Source organism: Ambystoma mexicanum, chromosome 2p, assembly GCF_040938575.1.
Source record: "Ambystoma mexicanum isolate Mex_15411 chromosome 2p, UKY_AmexF1_1, whole genome shotgun sequence".
Classification (NCBI taxonomy): Eukaryota; Metazoa; Chordata; class Amphibia; order Caudata; family Ambystomatidae; genus Ambystoma; species Ambystoma mexicanum.
The window spans coordinates 724,604,694-724,624,271 of record NC_090923.1 but is presented as its reverse complement, the minus strand read 5'-3'; the positions used below and the strand labels follow the sequence as shown (position 1 = coordinate 724,624,271).

The following is a 19,578-nucleotide window of genomic DNA, read 5'->3' as shown; positions in this document are numbered from 1 at the left end:
GATGTTGTTCTATTTGTGTGAGAGGGTGATATTTGCCTCCCTTTTAAAAGTCCTTGGTGATCAGGCTGGTGTTCTTCAAAATCTTGGGATAGGTCTGTACCTTCTCCTATGATGTCCTTCATATTCCCCACCTCTTGTGTTTGGTCATTTGTTGGCTTCTTTGTATGAGTCTGTAAAATTGCAAAGGTTGAATCTGGTGCTTTGTCATTGTCTGCCGAGTCCCTGCTGTTCTCAGGGTGTCTACCAGTATGGTTAGTGAATTCACGTTCCACATCTGTTTTTTTTTCGTTAACTACTGGGTCCCTGCTGTTCTCAAGGTGTATGCCAGTATGGCTAGTGGGTCCACTTACCACATCGAGGGGCTCGACAGGCACAGTTGGCTTTTTGTTATCAGACGATGCAACATACGCAAGGGGCATGCTTGGTTTAAAAGTCAGGGCAACATTAGTGGCTGCCTCCCTTGCTGTTTCAGTATCTATGTATTGGGCGGTGCTTGCCGTTATTACCACTTTTGCGTTTAGTGGCAGCGGAGGAAAAAACAGCACCCTCTTGTGCCATCTTTGCTGTTTCTGTTTTGGGTCATTGTGATAAAGGCTCTCCTGGCTTTCCTGACTGTCCTGAGCGCTCTCTTCTAAGTCCTCTATATGAACCAGAAATATTTTTTGGGCCAGCTGGTTTTCATTTTCATTGCAATTTTGCCATACTGCACAGTTTAAAGCTCCCTCCCTTTCCAACCTTGTTTGTTCGTGCTCACTCGTGAGAACGGCATCACTCACCCTGTTAGAGCTTCCGGTGCTGTTATCACGAACTTGACATGCCACAGGTACTTGGTCTTTGCTGTTCGTTGCCGCGTCTCGCTGCATTTTCACCGGGCACCGCCTACTGCAGTTCCTGTTGCTTCTGCATTCTGTAGCGCCCGGCCATTCCTCGGCTGTCAGCTGTCGGTGTGCAGGAGACACTGGATGCCATCAGACCATCACTGACCTGACCGGCCCGTGCACACTGGAGTAAACGGTGCACACAGTCACACAGTCACTCTGCCTGTCACTCCGCCCTGGCTCTGCCGACCGCAGATCTTTTGAATGGACATAACAAAAGACTTGAAAGGGATGACAGACTGCTCCATCGACGGCAGTCCACAGTCACGCTGCCTCTCACTCCGCCTCAGCTCCGCCGACCACAGAGCTTTTGAATGGACAAAAAAAAGACTTGAAAGGGATGACAGACTGCTCCGTCCACTGCAGTCCACAGTCACTCTGCCTCTCACTCCGCCTCAGCTCTGCAGACCACGGAGCTTTTGAATGGACAAAAAAAAAGACTTGAAAGGGATGACAGACTGCTCCATCCCCCCGCAGTTCACAGACACTCTGCCTCTCACTCCGCTGACCGCTGAGATTTTGAATGGACAAAAAAAGACTTGAAAGGGATTACAGACTGCTCCGTCCACCGCAGTTCAGTCACTCTGCCTCTCACTCCGCCTACTTCAACCTTGTTTTGAGGAATCGCAAGCACCAGGATGTGAGTATTGGGGTAATGCTGCAACCCTGCAGGGGGTTTGTCATGATGAAACGAGGAGCAAAAATGATAGACAATGGAGTGTGGAGTCCTCAAAAGTGCAGCATCGTGGCCTAAAGGGGGTGCTTCAGCTACAGGAAGGTGAAGAGCTGCATGCTGGCATTGACAGAGTGGGATTGGGTGGGGGAGGGAATATTTATTTTTATTTATTGGGTATTTATAATGTGTGCGCCTATACAGCAAATGGTGTTTCAAGGTGCCACAAGATAGAAAGGGGTTGGGGGGACAAGGGAGGAATAACAAAAAATGGCTCTTCTATGCCTTGTGTCATTCGGATCATACAAGTGCAGTAACGAGAAGTGCAGGGGAGTGGGGTCCATTTACTAAGTGCAAGGGCGGGGCTGGACCGGGCTCAGAAGGTGTCCAGCCCCACCAGTCTAGTACAGTGGGATGGAGCACGGAGGACAAGTGCGGAATTGGTGGGTGGGTCAGCGGAGACCGAGGAGTTGGGGTAGACTGGGCGAGGAGGGCCTGGTGCCCGATATGACTCTGAGGGAAATAGGCAGCTAGTCAGAATCAAAATGTGGCAGCGGGGGAAATGAGCATCGGGTGGAGAGAGGAAAGGAAGAAGAGAAAAGGAGGGCCTTGAGAAGCTTCTGGAACTTAAGGAGATCCAGCTGAAGCCTGAGAGGGGCAGGGAGACCATTCCAGAGGGAGGCTGCTGTGGAAGAGAGAGATATACCTCCCACTCTCTGCTTGGAGAAGCGTCTGATCTGCAGGGAGTGGGAGCTAGAAGACTGAAGGGCTCTAGTAGGGAGGTATTTAGGGAGCGAGATTTGGATGTAGAGGGTTCCCAGGCCCCAGAAAATCTTGTGGCTCTTGCAGAGGATCTTGAACTTGATTCTCGCAACAACTGGGAGTCAGTGGGGAGATTTCAGGGCTGGAAATATGAGGCAAAGGATAAGTCTCACAGTCCTATTCTGGATTAGGCGAAAGGAGGATTTAGGCAGATTGAGGAAGAGGATGTTGCAGTAGTCCAGCCTAGAGAAGACCAGAGCTCTGGAGACATGAGTTTCTGGGGGAATGTGAGGAAAAGAAGAACGCCTCTGAGGAGATGCAGCTGAAAGTGGGCCTTCTTGGCAAGGTCCACGATGTGAGGAGAGAAAGGAGTCAAAGATGACAACAAGGTTTTTTGCCTCACAAGAGGGTGAGGGGAGGGGACCCATGGATGGCGGCCAGAGTAGGAGGGAAGGAGTGAGTTGGGGGCTGGGGTCCAATGAGAAGGATCTCAGTTTTTCTGGCATTAGGGCAGGATCATTGGCAGCGCACCGTGCCTGAATAGCAATCATAAGGCCTCATTATGAGGTTGCCAGTAACCCCCCGGTGCTACTGGCGGATTGCCGGCAATGTCGTCTTACTGTTTCCACCACCTGATATCCCGGTGCTGCTGGGATATCACAGACAGCGGAGGAACAGTAAATTCCCATTCCTGTGGAGTCCCATAGGACTCCACAGGAATAGGAACCCTGAAGCACTGGCACAGTTAGTAATGGTGCCGATGCTTCAGTGAAAATACTGCTGGTAGGGGCTTGAACTCCTGGCAGATTGGGAGTGACCTGGTCCGGAAAATGTGCCAGTAACCTTGTTACTGGCACCTTTTATTTCCGGTACGGGTCACTCGTAATGAGGCCCATACAGTCAGGAATGAGATAGGATGAAGAGAAGGCAGTGGAGGGTTGTTTGAAGGAGAGCTAAGTGTCATCCGCATAACACTGGAAGTGAGGAAAGAAGGTAGAGATCAAATGGGCCAGAGGGACAAGGCAGATGTTGCAAAGCCACAGCGAGAGGATAGAGCCCTGGGGTACGCTGCACATTGAGAATGTGATGGAGGAGAGAAAAACCCAGTTGAACCTGGGATGGCCGGTCAGAGAGAAAGGAGGTCAACCAGTCCAGAGTCGGGTCCATTATGCCAAGGGTATCACGGAGCCAATTTATATGGGTGGCATGACTGACAGTGTTAAATGCAGAGGAAAGATTGAGAAGGATTCGAACAAAAGGAGAGTTGGAATCAAGATTTGAGAGCAAGTCTTCACGGATGTTCAGGTGTGAAACTGAAATCTCTAGTTGGCAGTCTCTCTGGCTCCTCGCTAGCTAGGAGTCTCTGGCCATGTCCCTGCAAAGGTTTTGTACCACAGCTAAATGATATACTGCTGCTAGAGTCGCACACTCTGCACCCATTGCGTAACTAGTGAATCCCTACCATGCATTTAGACCTGACAAAGCTGCTGCGCTCTACCATAGCACACTTTTAGTCAATATACTCACCTTTACACAGAATGCGGACACTGACCCTTTTTTGAAGGCAAGGAGCCAGAGAAGACATCTCCCACCCGAGTCACAATTTCCTATCGCTACTCATTGATGCCATTACAATAAAACTAGAGTTTGGGGAAGTGAAATTACGCCTTTCATCTGTGTTGACATCACAGAATGGAAATGACATGATCGTTGACTCCAAAGGCAACATATAATGCACATTACCCAGCCTTCGACCTGTATGAATTCACATGAAGTGGATGCACAACGAATAACACAAGCCAGATTAACATAAACCTTTTCTAATAACAGATCAATGCAGTAATGGGTTTCAGATAGATGGCATATTGGCGTTGTTGGGTGGCCCCTCGGTCAAACCAGTACCATGAGTTATTGTGCCACAGAAGGCATGGCCATCAGTTCCTTACTGGTTTTTCCAGAGGGTACTGCCATAAATAAAATGCCAGAATCTTCACTCCCATCATTGCTAACGAGATGGTACAACTGAAAGCAGAGTCTCTGAAACATAGTGTCTGAAAATCTAAGGGGCACAATGGCAACCCATACCCAATGTCCATGCATCTACCTTTTCTGGCTCATCCTTCACTCTTCTTTCAGGTTCTGCCTTGCATGGTCTACAGCTTTGCCTTATGTTGAATTGCAGGGGAGTCAACATCACCTTATCCCACGTCATCCCAAGAACCAGATACATACATCATATCTCATGTGTCAGGGTCTCTGCTTGCTGCAAGTTTAGATACTCATGTTCTTTGAGTACTTGTGTTCAAGTTGGGCGGTTCTGCCTCTTATACCAATCTATTTTTTAAATTCCAATATTGAAAGATTTCACTACCGTGTGTAGGCATGCCGGGTAAAGTGGCACTCAGGGGTAGAGGTAATCTACCTTTCGGGGCTGGGGTAGAATCAAGGGGAGAATGTGGCGGGTGGACTGGTCTGCTATGTGTTAATATTGGATCCACCATGCCATACTCACCTATGATACCCTGCTTTACCATTGAGGCAGAGCTTTTGAGACTGTGTGTGAAGGTGATACTGGGATAGTTAGCCCCCAGCCATGCCTCTGCTTGGTTCTGTGATGAAGAGCCTAAATGTAACTCAATATTTTAGCTTGATATAGAATTTCAGCGTTAAAGGACCAGGGGCCAGATTACAGAAACTTTGCCCCGGTGAAGTGCAAGGGATGCACGGTATTAGCACTAGGGCAAAGTTTGCCATATTTTTTTAAAACACTGGGACACATTAGAAAACTATTGCACCTTGACAAGTGCAGTTTGGCTTATTAAAAGCAACAGGGCTAAAATTGCCCTAGCGCTAAAAAGATACATTTTCACTGCATTTTTGCAACAGGGCAAAGTTTGCCCTAGTGCTAATACGGAATGGTATTAGCGCTAGGGCAAACTTTGCCCTGGTAAAAAAAAAAAACACATTGAAAATGTATCTTTTGTGCACTGGCTACATTTTTGCCCTGGTGCTTATACCATGCCAAACTGCACTTGTCCTGGCGCAATCGTTTTCTAATGTGTCCCATTATTTACAAAAATATGGCAAACTTTTCCCTGGTGGTAATACCGTGCAAACTTTGTACTTGCACCGGTGGAAAGGTTCTGAAATCTGGCCCCAGGTCTACCTTCCTGAAATAACCCATGGGCATTGCGCCACTACCTATCACAGAAGTGGGTTAAGATTGATCTTCATAATACTTTCAGTATTCCTCGCAGTGTGTGTGTTGATTCCCAGAGCCCAGAGAACAAGTCGGCTACATCATTAGGGGTCTGTCACCGACGGCCCACCTCTACTCTCTACAGCATCTCTCCAGTCAAACTCTCCATAAACTCCTCAACCATCGGGACCTCCTCTAGCCCAACCTCATCTTCTATCTTCTTCACACGCCCCAAAGACTCAGCAACCACTAAGGCATTGTATATACCTGCCCAGTCTCTCATTTCAATCTCGCAGATGGGATTTGCATAGTGCCGCAGACCCATGCAGGATCATCTCCTATTCACGAGCCACCTATTACTGACTTGGTGGCACTGGGCTAGTCTGCAATGCTGCCCTGGTGCCTCCAGTGATGCCCCCTCCCCTCCCTGGCAAGGCCTGCATTTACCATTTACTGACTGGGGCGTTATTGCTCATAGCGTGTGAGAGCATTCTTGCTCAAAATACAAAAACATTGAAACTTCCTATTTATTTTCCCAAAAGTGTTGTTATATTTCAGTTTACAACATCTGCTTTCTCGAATACCCCTTACTTCAATGCAATCGAAGGCAGAAAAATAACTTTCTGTCTCAAAATCCCCCACTTAGGTTTTTCAAAAATTCTGGCATATCCAACACCGGCTGTGTGTATTTCTAACAATGTTGCCAGATGTGGGATATCTGCCTGTTAGTGGGATATATTTTAACACATTTCATCTGGACACCTGTGTATAGGATATGCAGATAACGTGTCTAGTTTAATAACGCGTTGTAGTTATTTTAATAGGTTTACATTTATTTTGCGGATAATTAACCAATTTTACTGGGGTAATTTGATGCGATTTTTACTCGTGCCAAAAGTCATGTGATGTTACTTCCTGTCATGTCATTCACTATGCTAACGAGTGTTCACTCCTAAGAATGTTCTAAACTTGAGAGCGTCCACTCTCTATAACCGGCTTGTTAGGTGAGAAACCCCCGGGTGTTTCAAGCCCACTTCTCAGCTCTATTTCCGTTGAAACTCACCTCCCAGGATTTGATCTTGCCCCAGATCCGTTTGAACTCTCCTAGGCCCAGTTTTCCATTGTCATTGACCTGAGCAGAGACATGGAAGGAAAACAAAGAAATGCCCAGAAATGCAAAGTGAACCGACTGCCCCCAGCGACCAGTCCACAAAATCACTTCATGACCAAAGCTCTCTCTTCCTACGGGTAGTCAGGAACCTTAATGGGCACACATGGCAAACTCTGCCTGTACCACATCGCAATGACTGCCTCTCTGTCTAGAGCACCTCTTATAACCTTCTGCTCCAAAAATCCTCCCACTGCTCCCTTCCCCCGTGTCAGTGACCCAAACATCCTATTTTGGAGATAAACTACCTAAAATGTGTACAACATTTTGCATAGTTGCATATCTATTTTAAAATGCTCAACTAGAGCAATGCAAAGTGCTGCATACATTTCTATAGACACCACATAATGATTCCCTTTTTACTTAACTCTACTGCCGTCCTTTACCCACACCTTCTGTCACTCTTTCATGTGTACACCACCTCCCTCTGTCCCTCCTTTCATACACCTATCACTACCCCCCCATGTGTGCACTGAACCCCTCTTTGTGCCACCACGTATCTGTGTCGCTCTCTGGGTACACCATGCCGCTGCCCCAATCTTCATACACCACCTCTCGCCTTCCCTTCTTGTGCATTCTGTTGCACTGTCTTCTGTACACGACCGGTCACTTATCTCCCTTAATTGTTCTTACCCATTTAATAAAATACAAATAAAAAGTCCATTATTGGATAAAAGCATTGTGCCAGCAGGGCATTGACCTCTTTTCACCCTGGTTTCCCTAAAATTACCAATTGGTTGACCGCTAAAATGAGAGCCCAGTTATCCGCTCAACCCTATCCTGTGATCCAAAGGATACATCCACGAGGGCTAACATCTGTTGGCTAGACTCCAGCGAGAAGCTGTCCACCTTCTCCATCGAATCTGTAATAGAAATAAGACATTTGCTTTGGATGCGAAATTCAATATTTGCCATTCCTATCCGAAAAACATGATGTTCTCCATTATATGTGAAATTAAATGTGTAGCATTCCCATGCGACAAACATTTGAGTATATGGCATATAAATAAGAGGTAAAACGTATGGCATTCATGTGCAACAAGCATTGCAGTATATGGCACTGTGAGAAATCAAAGGGTGTCTCACCCGCTAGTCCCCGGGGATCTCTCGCTCAGGTGGCCAGGGCACGGCCATCGCCTTTGGATCCATACCCTGGAGGTGGACCAGTGCGGGAGGATCACCTGGGTGAGTGGTGTTTGGGGAGTGGGGGTGAAACAACGAAGGTGGGATGCGGTATACCCCCTATTTTGTTAATCTACCCCTTCCTATTTTGTAGGATCTTCCGAAGTCCCAACCCCCCCCCCCAAAACCCCCCACACCCCTTTTACACAAACACTGGGCTGAGGAAGAGGGTGAGTGAAAGTAACCAGACTCATATTTTTTTATTTTTTTTACATTTTTAAAGTGCTCACACAGCCCACGGGCATCGAGGCGCTGTTACAGGAATTAATTGTTTTGTAGTTGCGTAATTGTTTTTATCTTAGTTGCGTGTTTATAACACGCTTAAACACCCAGAGGTTTCTAAGCGCGGACCCGGGGATCGAACCTGTGTTGCTTTGTGTCGTCTTTCCTTTAGTGAGATGTTATACAACTGATGTGTAAATAAATGTATATTCTTTTACTCAGAAACCTTGAGTCAGTGTTTGTTTGAACCATAGTAATTGCTGTCCTTTGTGTAACTATTGATACTGCTCACTTTACTCTTGAGATAAGTCTGGCTGCTCAGCCATCGCTACCACTTTACTGTGTAGTACAGGCTTGTACCAAAGGTGAATTTGTACTGTCACTTGTAGTCTTAATTGTGTGTGGTGTTCCCAAAGCGTACTGCATATAATTCTGCCTAACACTCATGAGGTCAGCAATTACATGCATGGCATGCCGATGTGACAAACATTCCAGTATATGGCCTCTTTATCAGAAAAGTAAACCGATTCATGGCATTCCGGAAAGACAGAACATATGGTAAAAAGGTATTCCTGTCAGATAAACAGTCAAATGCACTGCATGCCCTTTAGCTTAGCTTAGGTCTATTTATGGCATTCTCATGGGGCAGGGAATCTAATGTTGGGATTTTCTGGGAGGCAACTTTTCAGTTGTATGCATTGTCCATTCACGAAGCAGTGCAATATAGGACAGTCCCATGAGACAAGAGTTAAGCTACGTATAGAGCATTCCCACGAGGCAGCCAGTCTGTTACAGTACATTTCTGTCAACCAAAAACTCAGACATATGGTGTTCTCCTAAAACAAGCAGTAGTGTAAATATAATCATGCAGAAATAATTTCAATATATTTCATTCCAATGAGACAGGCACTCAGCTACATGGAATTTTCACCAGCCAGGAACTAAGACATGGAATTTCTCCATGATAAAAACTCAGCTCTACGCCCCATTTACCAATTTAATATTAAAAATGGACTTAGATTTGTAAATGTTTTATTCATCTTTATTTATTTTATATAGCACACACATTGAACAAGGCTGCCACGGTACTGAACAATGGAAGATACTGTACAATTAAACATGCCTTCAGAAGAAAATTGAATACAAATGTAAAGAGCACATTAATTACAAACCTTTACAGTCCCAAAAAATTATGACCAGAAGCTCCTAAACAACAGACTTGAGATTCCATACACATATATCTAGCTTCTTACTGAAAGTAGAAAATTCAGGAATTAAACGGGCAGAAACCAAAAGACAGCAGTTCTGGAAAATGACTGCTTCAAGGAGGTCGAATTTCAAAACTGGGGAAACTGATGACAAAGTGTGAAGGATTGCCATCTGGCAAGGATGCAAAAGCCCTCACTTTTTTAAAATTAATAATAAAATGATGCAGGTAATCCATCTCAGAAAGGGGTGATCTGCAAACCAGACCCCCTCCCCCATTTTAGTAAACTAAATGCCAAAAGAATCGTGTACACCTATGCACTGCTGCATTAGCATCCTGATCTGTAGCCCCTGCTCTCCAGTGGCACAAACCAGTTACAAAGGTCACAGGTACCTTGTTTACAGCTGCTGTGACAGCCAAGTCACTGCATTGCAGAGGTTACATTTAAGTCTATCATGATTATGATGCTTTTGGACAGATATGTTAATTACCCACTGGGTGCCAGGATAATCTCGAAATCTAAACTATACCTATTTCGATATAGTTTTTGGCAGTTAACATAATTATTAAAGCCACATCTGATTTGCAACATACCAGTGTCGTCCCTGTGAACTCGGGTAGCTGTGAGAAGCTATGTGGATGTCAGGCACCTGCCTGTCTGCTTTCCAGTGAATGGAACAAAAACCAAGATGCATGCCTCTGTTGACTCTCTGGGGGAAGAGGCAACTCCTCCCTTGCCAGGCTTGGATTTCCCAGCTGGAGATGCCCTGAGAGCCTGGCTTCAAAGAGGCAACTCCATAACAAAAGTCTGCCTCAAACTAGGAGAATGCATACCAGAGATCCTTTGAAGCCGCAGGCTGGGAAGGTGGGACAGCCTAGGAGCACAAGTGGATTTGAGAAAGGATTCCTCTTCTTACTTTTCTGTGGGATTTTCTCTCTTTTATGTTCCCTCCACTTCTTGCATAACAAGGCACTCTGGGTACGAGATCAGAAGGCAAGGGTCACTTTTCACAAGGACAGGGATTGGACCCCTAAAAGCAGGCTCATTGTTATCCAATCACCTGTAGCCATTTCCCTACAAAAAGAGGGTCTCCCACTCCTTTGATTCCCTCTTGGACATTCAAGGACATCAGAAAGAATTAATTTTCCCTTGGTCTTTCCAAAGCCCTTAGCCATTGAGTTGAATTAGGGCTCCAAGGCAGAGGAAAGCTCTGCTCCCCACCCCAACCCTGGGCACATCGGGAGTGACTCTTGCTGAGGTCCAAGGCTTACCACCTTGCTCTCCCTGCCTAGGGAGTTTCTCTAGTAGAGACTGAAAACGTTTCACCTTGTCCTGGAGCCCTATGCATTGAGTCTCACACAGGGATGTCATTTCACCAAAATGCCAGGGGTAGTGGAAGTGACATCACATGACCCTTGACACCTGATAACATATGTGTTGGTACTCATTTATCGACCTCAGAAGGATGAAAGGCTGAGTGAGGTGTTTAAGAACAGACCAAATCAGTGACTCGCCCCCTGAAGTATGCCTGAAATAAACCTTTAATGAGTTTAGCAATTATTGTATAGAAATCCAGAAAGACACATTATTTGGTATTCCTATTCTTTCTTATTTAGGGTCCGTGCTGAAAGTGTTAGACTTGTGGCATTCCTGTTCTTATTTTTCATCTTTTTTTAAAGGGGCCTGAACAAGAAAGTCAGCCACTCCAGAAGTAAAGAGCCACATGGTGCTGGCCACAGCCCAGGAGTTTGCATTACAACAAAAAAAAAAGAAAAGAAGTTGCGACCTCTGGCGACCCCTAAATGACGTCCCTGGTCTCACAGCATCCTGAGAGCCAAAGTCCCACTTTTTTGCTGTTCAAACCAATTTGAGCCATATTCGAACAACGTTTGACACCTTCGAACCAATCGGACTTGCTGCTGCTGCCTATGACACTCACTCAAAATTTGCATCACTGGTATTTGCATCCTTTTGAACCGGCATGCCGCTGCATCGTACCAACATGAGCACGCCACCTGTTCGGCTCGAACAACCAGCTCACCGCTGCGGATGACTTTGAAACACTGCATCTTTGAACATGGCATTGGACTATCAGAATAACATTTTGAACCGCCATTGCATCGTGTCTCTCGTTGACCAGAACCAGCAGTTACCAAAGTCTCGAACTGACTCATCCTTCAAACAGATTCTGGTGAACGATCTAAACTAGATCTATCGAACGAACGAACGAACGAACGAACGAACGAACGAACGAACAAACAAACACTACCTTCGAACCGCACTGAGCACCAACTGTAAACCGACTCAACCTGGCTGATTGAACCAATATGACTCAGTGCACCCAAACCTGGTTCGTACTGCATCTATAGCACCTTGAAGCCTGGTTCGACAGTCGGGCCACCTAAACTTGGAATCAGGTACTTTCTAACGACCATGTGCCTCTGGTCAATTTTTGGACCTTTTGTGGTCGTAGAAGCTGCTAAATCCCTTTTGCACCATATCCCAGCAAGACATATCCTTTTGAATCACATTGTTTAATTCCTTGCCTGTTCCTCTTTGACAACGTATCCAGAGTGCTAGTACATTTCTGTTCTGCATCTTCTGTCTTCTTTTACAGGGTGGGTTTTTGATATTTATTTATTTATTTCTATAGCACCAAAGCCCAAATGCATCACGGCGCTTCATAAACAAAATGGACTAAAAGACATGACAACATAAACAAAGACGAAGTGGCAAAAGCTGAAGGGAATTAGGCAAAGAGGTGGGTCTCCATTCATTTCCTAAAGGTCAATTGATTGGTTTCATGCCTTAGGGCTGGAGGTAATGTTTCCAAAGATGAGCAGATAAAACATGCAATGCTTTTCCAAGACCTCTACTCTTATTAGTGCTCGGTACCATCAAAAGACCACTCGTACTTGAGCGAACCTGCCTTAAAGGAATATAAGGTTTAATCAGTTCCTTTAATTAACAATTGCCATACAACCATTTATGTGTCAGGGTAAGAGCCTTAAATCGAATCCTGGTTTTCACTGGCAGCTCCAGTGTGGCTCCCTTTTTGCTTTTGTTACATGATCCCTTTTTGGGGCATCATAAATTAAGTGAATCGCGTAATTTTTTCAGAATTTGAAGGTGGTGTATATTGCAAGCACTCACCCCAAGAAGTAAAGCATTACATTAATCCAGACGAGGCAAAATTATTGCCCTTGCCAGGATGGACATATTTTTCTGGTTCAAGAATGGTTTAGCTTGCCTTAATACTTTAATGTGATAATGTGTGTTGTTTGCTACATTATGTACATGGGCTTCAGCATTCACTGCCGCATTCATGAACACCCCAAGGGTTTTTACTTTGTCCTTTACTTTGATGATGTTGTTATCAATGGTCAGGCTGAGGTCATCTTCACTGACTTGCGCTCTAGCTTGGAGAGATCCGAAGATCATCCGTTCCGTTTCGAATGGATTGAGACACATTCATCCAAGCCTTAAAATGGTTATGAGGTTAAACCGAGCTGAGTCGGTGGCATAGTCACCGCTCAGTTCCATGATGATGAACTGCGTATCATCGGCATAGTTAGAAACCTCGAGCTCCAGGGTAGCCAGGAGTTCACAGAAAGGCCTGATATGAAGATTAAACAGTACAGAGGATACACAGGCATCCTGAGGATCACCATCCATGATGACTTCAGGGGCTGAAGTTGCCTCCCCCAACATACTCTTGATTTCCTCCTTCCCAGAAATTACCAATCCAATTAGTGGCATTGTTATATCAAAACCCATGCGAGCAAAGGCGTTTTAGAAGGCAAGAATGTTGAAGCAAATTGAACGCTGACGATAGGTCTAAAAGAATTAACAGATCTGATTGACCTTTTTCCATGAAGATTAGCATATTCAGGTCCACCAGAGCCGTCTCCGTGCCTTAAAAATGAGCAGAACCCAGATTGCTTTTGGTGAAGAATGTTATTCCTTTTTTTAAAAACTATTTATTTCTCATTTTCAACAAGTTACAATAAATAACAGAATTAACATCCTAGGTCATTGAATTGCAAAATACATAACAGTGGAAAACAAAATAAAACAGAATTCCAAACCATAACTCTGTATTCCACCATAGGAAACTTAAGACTAACCTAAAACAAAGCCAGATGTACCAAACAAATGACAACAAACAGGACCACACAAAACAACCACAGAGACAACACAAACCCCTTCCTCATATATTAATGTTACTTGAAAAAAGACCAATGCACTCCACTCCAGAACCTAATCTAGCATCATCCATAAAGATCACTAAAGCACCGCCACATATCTTCATAAAGGGTTTCCTTGTTTTGTTTGCAATACATTGTTTTCTCAAATCGGGATAAAATTCTAACATCCGAAATTCATTCCTCCACCATCGGCTTCTTCCGTGTCTTCCAGACCCTCAACACCTGTTTAGCCGCCACCAACAAAACTTTGAATACCCCACATGATATCACCCAACTCACATCCCGTCCACCTCTGTACAACAAGAAGACGACCGCTAAGGGATTGCGTGGATAAACAATGTCCCAAATTTGATCGACCCTATCAATAACCTCCCTCCAAAAACTCACCACTCTTTCACAATACCATAACATATGTATCAAAGTACCTTGTTCTTTCCCACAACCCCAACACCGATCATCACCAACTAATCCCAATTTACACATACGTACTGGGGTCCAATACATTCTGCCCAATATCCTCTGGTGTATATAGCGTAATTGCAAATCCACATTGGCAGTCGTCGGTACACTCCAAACCTTTTCCCATTCCCTTGGCGTAAGTTCCCTGCCCAACTCCTCTGTCGAAGACAACCTCAGCTTGTCCCACGAGTCTAACCATTGCCCATCAGGTTGCATAAACTGCATAAAGGTAGACACTCTTTGGAGTCCAATTTCCCAAAAATTAAAATTCTCTGGTTTCTTCAAAAATGTAGCACCCAACATGTCTCTTCGTTCCGATAGCAGAGTCACCAAAATATCATACCTTCTTAATTCCCTGTTCCTTAACCCAAATTTCTCAACTAAACTTGCAAAGGGTATTACCCCTGCAGCTCTCCACACATCACCAATAGTCAAAACACCCCTCTGAACCCAGCTTTTCCAATTTAGTACCTTATTATTAAACTGCAGATCAGGATTATGCCAAAGGGAAGCCTCTTCATAAAGATAAAGACCTTGTCCAGTTCCCAGTATACATGACGCAAAGCTTCTTTAGTAGCCAAAACCGACTTCAAACACTGCACCTTCTTAGGCAACTTTCCAAAAGAAAATAAACATTTAATATTATAAGGCAAAGATCGCTGTATCTCAATTTGTACCCACCACGGCACCTTGTTCAGAACTTCACCAGTGTAATCAGACACTTTCTTTAACAAAAACCCACTACCATAATTTTTTAACACCGGGTACCCAAAACCCCCATATTTAACCTTCCGGACCATAAGATACCGGGGAATCTTGGCCCTCTTCCCAAATCCCCACAAACATCCTGAAATAACCTGTCTATACGTGCAAACGCTCCCTTTGTAAAATTCACAGGCAGAGATTGAAAAACATACAGAACCTTCGGCAGCAAAATCATTTTAATAGCATTAATTTTATCCCAAAGAGTTAGATTGACACGTCCCCATCTCATAATATCCCGTCTAAGAACCTCAATGATTTTTTCCACATTATAATTCACCAGCTTTCTAAAATCTTGAGTAATATAGATACCCAAATATTTAACACTAGAATATTCCCATTTACAATGCCACCCCAGCAGATTCTCACAGCCATGCAAAGCCCTCATCGGAAATACCACCGTTTTATCCCAATTGATCCGATACCCAGATAGCTTACCCACTTTCTCAAAGACCTCCTTCAATACATGACCCCCTTCAACAGGATCATCCAAGATAACCACAACATCATCCGCATAAGCCAGAGCTTTAATTTCCACATCATCAACAGCAAACCCTCTGATACACCTCAACTGACGTATATATGCTAACAATGGCTCCAATACCAAATTAAATAACAGTGGCGACAAAGGGCAACCCTGGCGTGTGACTCTAAACAACGGAAATGACCTAGAAAACCCCTCATTCACCCACACCTTTGCCGAAATGCGATTCTGAAGTGCTTGAATAGCTTTAATAAAGAAAGGACCAAAACCTAATTTCGACAGTGTATAATTTAGGAAGCCCCAATTCACCCTATCAAAGGCCTTCTCTGCGTCTAAAAAGATCAACAAAATATCCTTTATCTCTGAGTCTGGCAAACTCAAAATATCTAACAGTGTTCGAACATTATCATCTCCATATCTTCTCTCCATGAATCCTGTCTGAGATCGCTCCACTAACTCTCCCATATATTTTTTAAGCCTCACCGTTAGTATTTTGGTAAAGATATTTAGGTCTACATTGAGCAAGGAGATAGGTCGATAATTACTGCAACTAGTTGCATCCTTCCCTGGCTTCGGGATCACCGTAATGATTGCCTCCTTCATTGAATCACATAACCTCGCTTCCTTCAAAAAACAATTATATAATTCACATAAAACCGGTGACAAAACCTCCCCATATTTTTGCTAAAATTCCACTGTCAAACCATCTATCCCCTGAGATTTGCCTTTATTCATTCCCTCAATTACCGACAAAACCTCTAGGATGGTAATCAGGGCTTCCATACAACATCTACCTTCTTCAGAAAGTACAGGAAGGACAATTTTCCCGAAAAACATCCATTTGCGGAGCAATATCTTCCGTATACAATTTAGCATAAAATGAACGAAAACATTCACCAATTTTATCTTTCTTAATCTCCATAATACCAGATTCATCAACAATTTTTTGAACATACACCCTCTCTGAATAACTCGTCAATCTATTTGCTAACAACTTCCTTGCCTTATCCCCTTGCTCCCAGTATTTTTGCTTCATGTAAAACAAACCCCTCTCAGCTTGTGAGTCCACTTCATTTTTCAGTAGTTCCTTATCCTCCAAAATCCTAAGTCTAATAGTCTCTTCTCTTGATAAAGCATAATTCCTTTGCAAATCTCCCAATTCTTTTTCAAGCTCTTCCAATCTGCCTTCCCCCACCCTACGCATTCTTGCAGTCCAGTTCATCAATTCCCCTCTAACCGAGGCCTTGAGAGCATCCCACACCACCATATTGTCTGCTGTGCCAACATTCACCTCAGAGAAATTTGGTATAAAACCCATTCATGCATAAGTAGCATCTTTATTATTTAACACACAGGGTTTCATCCTCAATCTACTAGATCCCCGCCTCTCAGCGGATAACCTCAGCTGAGCCATAACCATTGAATGGTCTGAAATATGTCGTCCCCCATCGACACCTCTTATACATTCTCAATTAGCCTATCTGACACTAATATGTAATTAAGCCTAGGATAAGAATTATGCACCGGTGAGAAAAACGAGTATTCCCTTTCCCCCAATGAAAATTCCTCCATATATCAACCAAATCATATACCTCCAAAAAATTTCGAAAATCTCTACTTGACTTCTGTCCGGTAAAGTTACACGTCGAGGACCTATCCATTTTGAAGTCAATCACACAATTAACCCCCCCCCCAAAATAACCATTTCACCTCCCATATCACCAAGCACCGCCTTCAGTGAATCAAAAAAGTCCCCTCCTCCCACACATGGGCCATATATAGAACCAACTGTTAACATACCCTCACATTTAAGGTCAATTAGTATAATACACCCTTCATCATCCATACTCACTTTTCCAACACATGCATCCAAACCCTTCCTCAACAAGATTCCAACACCCCGGGAATTGGAGGAGTAGCAATTCAAGAAAACTTTTGTATATCTTGAATTAGTCAGAGAACAACCAGTACCATCAAGTAGATGCGTTTCTTGCAAAACAGCCACATCAATCTTCTCCCACCAAAGTTTAGACAGCACCTTCTTTCTCTTTCGCATGCAATTCAACCCTTTCACATTCCAACTACACTGAAACAAGCCCCTTCAGGTCCCACTAATGCACTCTATATTTTCACATGCTCCGATAGTACGTCAATCATTTACAATCTTCCATTTGAGCACTGTGATAAATGCCAAACCACCCTATAAAGTTGAGCAACATATCCATCAACCCCCCGCCCCGCCCCACACCACACATACAACAAAAGACAACATGCACACATACAAAACAGTATCGATTGTAAGAAACCCAACATATCCTGGGTTTCAACAAAACACCATTATATACATAATCATAAACTATTCCAACTATCTCCCCCAGAATCCTATGCCTAACATATATTATTAAAATATCTTCCTCAAATACCCTTAAGGAATGAGTCCAATAGCCAACCCCCAACACTTGGTGAGTACCAAAGTACCCAAAGTAGTCCAAAAGCATTAATAATTAATAAATACAGGCATGCCCTCACAGAATTCAAACGTATATGCACCACACACTTCCACTAAACAGCCGCATCTCAATGGTAAAATACAAGGGTTGTAATGAGACACAATATGCACAGCAATCACACTTTGAATTCGCAAATACACAAATTAGTGATGGCATCTAGAAAATAACTTGCTAATGGATAAAAAAAAACATTCCCAATCCATCACACTATCAATAACCCCTCCCCTGTCCACCATAAACACATCATTAACAATAATGAAACACCGCGGAAACTGCCATCCCGCACCGCAGTAATTTACCTCCAGCTGGCATAAAAGTGACCTTACAGCATGTTCCCACAACCTCTTGCCACTTCAAATAGTTTGGCCAACACTTACAGCCACCCCACAATTCATAGCAAACAACATAAAACACACCACCCAACTACTGCAGTTCTTCAACCCGTGCACAATATAGATCGTAGCAATGCAACTCAGATATCAATGTAGTGATTCAGTGAGACACCAGTCCACCAAACACCACTGCTTAAAACAGCAGAACAGTATACTACCAGTCATGGGCAAAGTAGGAACACATTAAACAGTCCAAGGCGGATTAAGAGAAACATAAACCAGCATTTAACAAGAGCAATCTTGCCCCCCCCCCCCCCGCCTTGTTATTACTTTCTAAATGTCACTGAAACTTGCTAGTGGCAATTTTGTCCAAGATCTTTAATAGAAACAAAGTTTTAGTTATAGGCTGTAGATTACTAGGATTATTCTGGTCAGTCCCAAGTTTCTTTGGTAAGGGCGATACCATAACTTGTTTGAGAACATCAGGAACCTTGCAATAGGTAAATGAGGAATTCACAAACCTTGCCAAGAAAGGAGCGAAGATGGCTGTCTGCTGAAGAATAGTTTTGGAAGGCAAAATCTCACCAACACATGCAGCAGGAAACATTTGCCTCATGATAGTGTTTATATAGCGTTAATCCCCTGTTGGGGGTAACGACCCGGCAGCCCAAGTTATCGGCCCGAGGGAAGTAAGGGCGGATAACGAGGGCTCTGGACCATTAACCCCGTTCCAATATTTGGAACAGGGGATTAAGGCTATTAGCACCCATGGTTGCCAAAGCGGCAACCCAGGGTGCTAAAAGAAAAATTATTTTCCTATGTTCGGCGGGAAGCCGCGTGCGTCCTGTTGAATGAAGGAAAATAATTTTCCAAGATGGCTGCCAGGGAAAGGGAAGAGGGCTTCCGTTACAGAGCCCTTCTACCCTTTCCATCGCAGCCTACCGGAGCTCTTAGGACGGCGGGGAGCAGCTGCGGGCGGCGGCCAGTGCCACGCCCCAAAAGGTAAGTGGAGGGAGGGGGGATTGGTTTATATTTTTTTTAATGGTGGCCCGCGGCAGGAAGGCAGCCTTTGGGTTCCATGGGACCACAGGCTGAGATCAGAGATTTGAGCCCACGTTCTGCGGAATCTGATAGGCTGCGCCCCTGCCATGGGTGCTAATAATAGTTACTTATATGCTTTATTTGCCCAATTAAAGTATATATATCATAGAAACTATTACTGTTTGGGTTACTACTGTCTCACATTCACACTCCTTTTGAGAGTATAGCCTTCCCTCATCCCCAGTTACCACAAAAGACAAAGGTATATTTCTTGGCTGTGCCCATTTGACACCGTAATTTCTCCAAGATGATTTGGCACAGGTGCTGAGTGCACTGTGGACCAGTAGTCCCTATGGCATTGGCCTATTGAAGGGAGTAGGTGCAGTTAAGAATAAATTAAAACCAGGAGCAATCCTGTCAATAGTTAGATAATATACCATGTCAAAAGAAACAGATGAGGGCATTTTTGAGACAATTTCTGCGTTTGTGC

General features: G+C 44.1%; 1 protein-coding gene across 1 annotated transcript in view; it reads right to left on the bottom strand.

Moving 5' to 3' along the window:
* The window catches only part of LOC138567788 (calpain-1 catalytic subunit-like), a 398,207-nt gene that overhangs the window by 102,026 nt on the left and 276,603 nt on the right, over positions 1–19,578 (bottom strand). Inside the window, exons 16-17 of the mRNA XM_069646278.1 lie at positions 7,479–7,543; positions 6,576–6,644 (exon numbers count right to left, since the gene is read on the bottom strand). Of these exons, the coding sequence (XP_069502379.1) occupies positions 6,576–6,644; positions 7,479–7,543 (134 nt within the window). The remainder of the gene's footprint in view (positions 1–6,575; positions 6,645–7,478; positions 7,544–19,578) is intronic.